General features: G+C 42.4%; 1 protein-coding gene across 1 annotated transcript; it reads right to left on the bottom strand.

Moving 5' to 3' along the window:
* Positions 1–1,160: 1,160 nt before the first annotated feature.
* LOC102378496 (olfactory receptor 10A7-like) lies at positions 1,161–2,096 on the bottom strand. Its single transcript, XM_006036433.2, has one exon. It carries the CDS (start codon positions 2,094–2,096, stop codon positions 1,161–1,163), a length of 936 nt encoding a protein of 311 aa, XP_006036495.2.
* Positions 2,097–5,356: the final 3,260 nt, after the last annotated feature.

Here is a 5,356-nt window from a genome sequence, read left to right as displayed (position 1 = left end):
AAATAAATACTGTTAGCAGACTGTCTATTCCATTATAGGACACAGATTTTGGTTCCTGCATATTAACTCAAAGTTTCAAATAACCAGCCCATTTTCTTCTTTGCTTTAAGAGAGATTTTGGAAACTCCTGATTGTTTTAATTTTTTTTTTACCATTGAGAGCAGGAAAAACCAATGATTTTAAGAGGCCCACACAATCATGTCTTTTCAGTGTATGTAATTTATTGTTTTCTAGAACACAAAAGTTATCTGTACTCTTCATGAAAAAGATACATGTATTCGCCCAAGAAGATCTCATCCAAACACATGGCACCTTAAATAGATGAATACTTTAGTAACTGTGTGATACAGGTAGATGATCAAGAACTGGATTCTTCTTACACTCATCAGGTTTGTTTTGCCTTGAATGCCCTGATCTTCAACTGAGTTACTTGTAATTCATACTGGCTTTATGGAGAGGGGAATCCAGCCCATTGACAGTGATGAAGTTCTCAGTGATTCAAATGTATGAACTGTAGAAGAAAGCATTGCACTTATCCAGCCTCACTTGCACAAAGACCAGGAGACTCCAAAAGAGGAAAAATCTAAGACATACATTGGAAAGTGGTATTTTTTTTAAATAATTCATTTCTCTCACTATTGAACATTATAGTCTAATTTCTTTACAGAACATTGCTTATTTCATCCTAAAGCCCAAGAAAATGATTAATCTCAGTTGAATTATGATTAAGCTGATCATTACAGGTTGCTTACCTACCTTCACTACATACATCTCAACTATGATTTCGGCTTTCTAATACCCATATTCTCTACAAACTATTGCTTACTATCTTCATCAGACAGATTCTCTAGAATACAATCTAGTTTAAATTCTTATCCCCCCACTGAAAACAGTCCAAATTTCATGTCACCTTAAACTGGATGGATATGCAAACTGGGCCCAGTATTCCAATAATATTCCCACCAAGATTTTGTACAGTTCCTCTCTTTACACTACTAGAAGACATAGGAGGTTTACCTCCATTGACCGACTCTAATGAAGGCTTCTGTCTTTGCTTTAGCTTGTTTCCCTATGGGTGGAAGGGAGAGAATCTGAGGCCTTTAAGGGAAGAATACACATGCTCACATTTGAAAATAATATATTCGTTATGTAGAAACTTCTTAACTGAACAATTTCCAGCCTATAGTTTTCTTGACAGCAGATTTCATCTCCTTGTTTCTCAGGCTGTAAATAATTGGATTAACTGTTGGAGTCAGTACTGTATATACCAGGGAAAAGAATCGCTCTTTGCTCTGAGAGTGGACTGAAGTGGGTTCCATATAAACAAATGTTCCTGACCCATAGAACAGTGAAACCACTATTAGGTGTGAGGAGCAAGTGGAGAAGGCCTTACTTCTGCCCTCTGCTGAAGGCATTTTGAGGATAGTGGAGATGATGAAGACATAGGACAAGAGGATAAGCAAAAAGGGGACCATTATGAGGAGAACAGTGAGAACAGTAATAGCAACTTCATCTGTGTGGGTGTCAGTAGAAGCCAGTGTCAACACAGCAACAATTTCACAGAAGAAGTGGTGAATTGTATTAGCCCCACAAAAGGGCTTTGTAAATATTGAAACAGTTTGGCTGAAGGCTACCAAAGTACCAATGGTCCATGCAACAGCAGACAATTCAGTACAGACTCTCTGGTTCATGCTGAGGGTGTACTTTAGGGGGTTGCATATGGCGACATAACGATCATATGCCATGATAGACAGGAGGGAGCACTCTGTGATTGCAAATAAAATGAAAAAATACATCTGGACACCACAACCCACAAAGGAGATTGTCTGGGTCTCTGAGAGCAAGTCCACCAGCATCTTTGGAATTGTTACTGAAGTGTAGCAAACTTCCAGGAAAGATAAATTCCTAAGGAAGAAATACATGGGAATGTGAAGGGCAGGATCCACTAAGGTGACAATAACTATCAGTGTATTCCCTAAGAGGGCAAATATATAGAAGAGCATCACTAAGACAAAAAGTAGCACTTGGAGTTCCTGGAAGTCTGAGAATCCCAAGAAAACTACCTCAGTCAAACATGACTGGTTGGTTTCCCCCATTTCTTCAACAGGCTTGAATTCTTCAGTGGCCATGGTTCCTGTGAAAAAAGTGACACACATAGTTGCTCTGATGTATTCTCAATTAATCTTAATGAATGGAGACTGGTTTTTAATGGAAGTACAGATGTGAAAAACACCTTTTGGTATGTGAGACTGATGTTCCATCTGACCCAGTATCCTGTCTCGGACAATAGCAAAAGTGCATGCTGTAAGTTGAATCAGGTACTAGGGCTGTGAGAAGCTTCAGGTGCTGATTGATTTGGAGGAGATTCAGCCCACTTTGGTAGCCAAATCTCCAAATCTGAATCGAATCAGGAGACCAATAAAAAGGTCTGAATTGATTCAAAGCTCTCTGAATCAATTCAGAAAAGATTCAGAGAGCTTCAGAGTTTCGGGGAGTCCCCTTTTGCTGCCTCAGGGAGATGGACCCGGACTCCGTGCTGGTAAGTAAGGGGCAGAACAGGAGGGAGCTGGAAGAGTGGGGAAGAGACCTTGAGGGAACCCCCGCTAGGCCCCATCCCCTACCTGTTCCCTCATCCCCCTTGAGTACCCCCCAACCCCCACCCACTCTCCCAGCTTCCCCCCAGAGTTTCGGGGAGTCCCCTTTTGCTGCCTCAGGGAGATGGACCCGGACTCCGTGCTGGTAAGTAAGGGGCAGAACAGGAGGGAGCTGGAAGAGTGGGGAAGAGACCTTGAGGGAACCCCCGCTAGGCCCCATCCCCTACCTGTTCCCTCATCCCCCTTGAGTACCCCCCAACCCCCACCCACTCTCCCAGCTTCCCCCCTCCCATGGCTGCCCTGCCCAGCCCAGCTCCTGGCTCCTTGAAAAAAAAATTAAAAAGCCCACTGCCCGTGCTGCATGGGAGGCTCTGCCATGATCCCTCCAATCCCCATTCTCCCAGGACCGCGCCCCATCCCCCGCCATGGCTGCCCCACCAGGGCACAGCTCCCAGTTCTTTAAAAAGAAAATATCCCCACGCTCATCAGCTGCTGCAGCAGCCCTGGGGCTTCTGGGGGCTCATGACAGCCCCCACTTGGAGCGCGGGGCAGTGGGGGGCAGCAGGGATTGCCTCCCCACTTGGCAGGAGCCAATGAGACTGGGGCTTTAAAAAAAAAAAAAGAACTGGGAGCTGGGGCTGGCAGAGCAACCATGGAGGGTGCTGGGAGAGTGGGTGGGAGTTTGGGAGCTCATGTCAAAGACCCCCATGCAATGCAGGTCAGTGGGGGGCAGGATCCAGTGAGTTTGGGGCTTTTTTTTGTGTTTCTTAAAGAGCTGGGAGCTGGGGCTGGGCAGGGCAGCCATTGATGGGGATGGGAGAGTAGACAGGGAATGGGGTCTGTCCGATTCAGAAATTCAGCAGATTTGGCGAAATCAATTCAGGACAGTGATTTGAATCACCGAATCGAATCACTCTCCCCCAAGTCCAAATCCAAAGCAAATACTAACCACTTCTCACAGGCCTATCAGGTACCTCTAGAGTGATTGATCCCATACCCAATACCCTCCCTGGCATCCACCATTTATTGGGTTAGAGATATCAGAAGAAACATCTCCAGACACTCTGGTAGCCATTAATATATTTATCATCCGCAAATTTATCCCTTTATGACCACTCCCTTGTCAATGAATTCCACAGGTTAACTACATGTTGTGTAAGAAAATATTTTCTCTTTTTCAATTTAAACCTGTCAGCTACTAATTTCGGAAAGTGCCCTTTGGTTCTAGTATTCTGGGCCTTGGTGAGCATCAGTTCCCTGTTCACCTGGTCAATGTTCTTCATGCTTTTATAGACCTCTTTCATATCACCCCTCCACCTTCTCCTTTCCAGACTGAAGAGTCCTAGCATTTTTAGTCCTTCCTGGTACAGCAACTGCTGCAAGCCCCTGATCATTTTGGTTGCCCTTCTCTGCACCTTTTCTCAGATGTGAGGGCCAGAACTGTGCGCATGGTATTCAAGATGTGGGTGATGTTATAGTAGTGATGACCCAGGAATTATGTAAGAGGCAATATTTTTTAGGGTAAGATCTTTTATTGGACCAACTACATGGTTGGAGTACAGTTAGACAAGCTTTTGAATGCAGTGCATTCCTTATCAGATCATCAGGGTATATATGCTATGGGAGATAGTAAGACTCCTATATCTACATTTCCAAAGTATTTTTTTTAAAAAGGTAACAAAATCTGACACACTTAAAATGTATTAATTATTAATCTGTTACTTCCTTCTAATAATTTTCTTTTTATTAATTGCTACTTAGATATGACCTTGAGTACTGATGAATGCAACATTCACAAGGTAGCAAGTGTCCTTACTAGCCAGTTAGACAGATAGTTTGATTATACATATATTTAAGGCTGAGGGAAAAAAGATAAATCCAAATTTATTTTCTCTCATTCATTTTTTTAAATCAATTACGTTACTTTAGGAACTCATACACTGCAGCAGTGTTCTGGCAGTCACCAGTTAATATATTGGAATCTCATATGTGCCCATAGAAAACCCTGAACATCTGACAAAGTTGGCCATTGCCTACAAAACCCCCTACATCTCTGAACTAGTTAACTTCTAAAGCAACACCCTGCCCTGCCTTATACATGGAAAACCCAAGAATCCTATGCTTGCTCATCCCTTACATCAGCCAAGTGAATGGGACATTACCCTAAAAAAGAAATGGGTAAAATCTCTGTGTACCCTTCTGGTTTGGCTAACACTGATTTTGATGCAGTTAGCCAACTTGAGATATTTCCCAGTTAAAGTGAACTGATGATGGATCTGAAATGATTAGGGATCATCCGTTCATTTTTGTTAACTTAATATTCCCCTACAGGAACAAGCACAAATGTACAAACACAAGATTTCATTCTGCATTAGTAGCCTTTTATTTGGCCCAAACCATTTTTTATACATAGATTCTTGGTCTTTTATACATAGATCCCTTAAGTCTTGGAGTCTCTGATTAGGTATTTAAGAGCAGGATTCAAGGCTTTTTTGTGCTAACTCCTTTAACAAGTTGTACACACTAATCCATCAGATACAGGTTAAAGCAGATATGTTGACAATAAGAAAGACGCGCCAAAATCACTTAGGAAGTTTCCTACCCTGACTACTACACACAACTCCAAATATGCTTCACAGCTATGCAGAAGAACTTCAGAGAAAATTAGAAATCATCTACTTCACCTACTCTACTCCAAAAGAGACCAACTCAGGAAGGAAATCACCATATACTACAACAACTTAAAAGACAGAAATCCATGC

This window comes from Alligator sinensis, unplaced genomic scaffold (genome assembly GCF_000455745.1).
Source record: "Alligator sinensis unplaced genomic scaffold, ASM45574v1 scaffold1485_1, whole genome shotgun sequence".
NCBI classification, from domain to species: domain Eukaryota; kingdom Metazoa; phylum Chordata; order Crocodylia; family Alligatoridae; genus Alligator; species Alligator sinensis.
This window is presented reverse-complemented; position numbering and strand designations above follow the sequence as displayed.

Bases quoted from the DNA above. Each gene is read 5' to 3' on its own strand.
- LOC102378496 (XM_006036433.2), bottom strand. From the start codon at position 2,096: ATGGGGGAAACCAACCAGTCATGTTTGACTGAGGTAGTTTTCTTGGGA.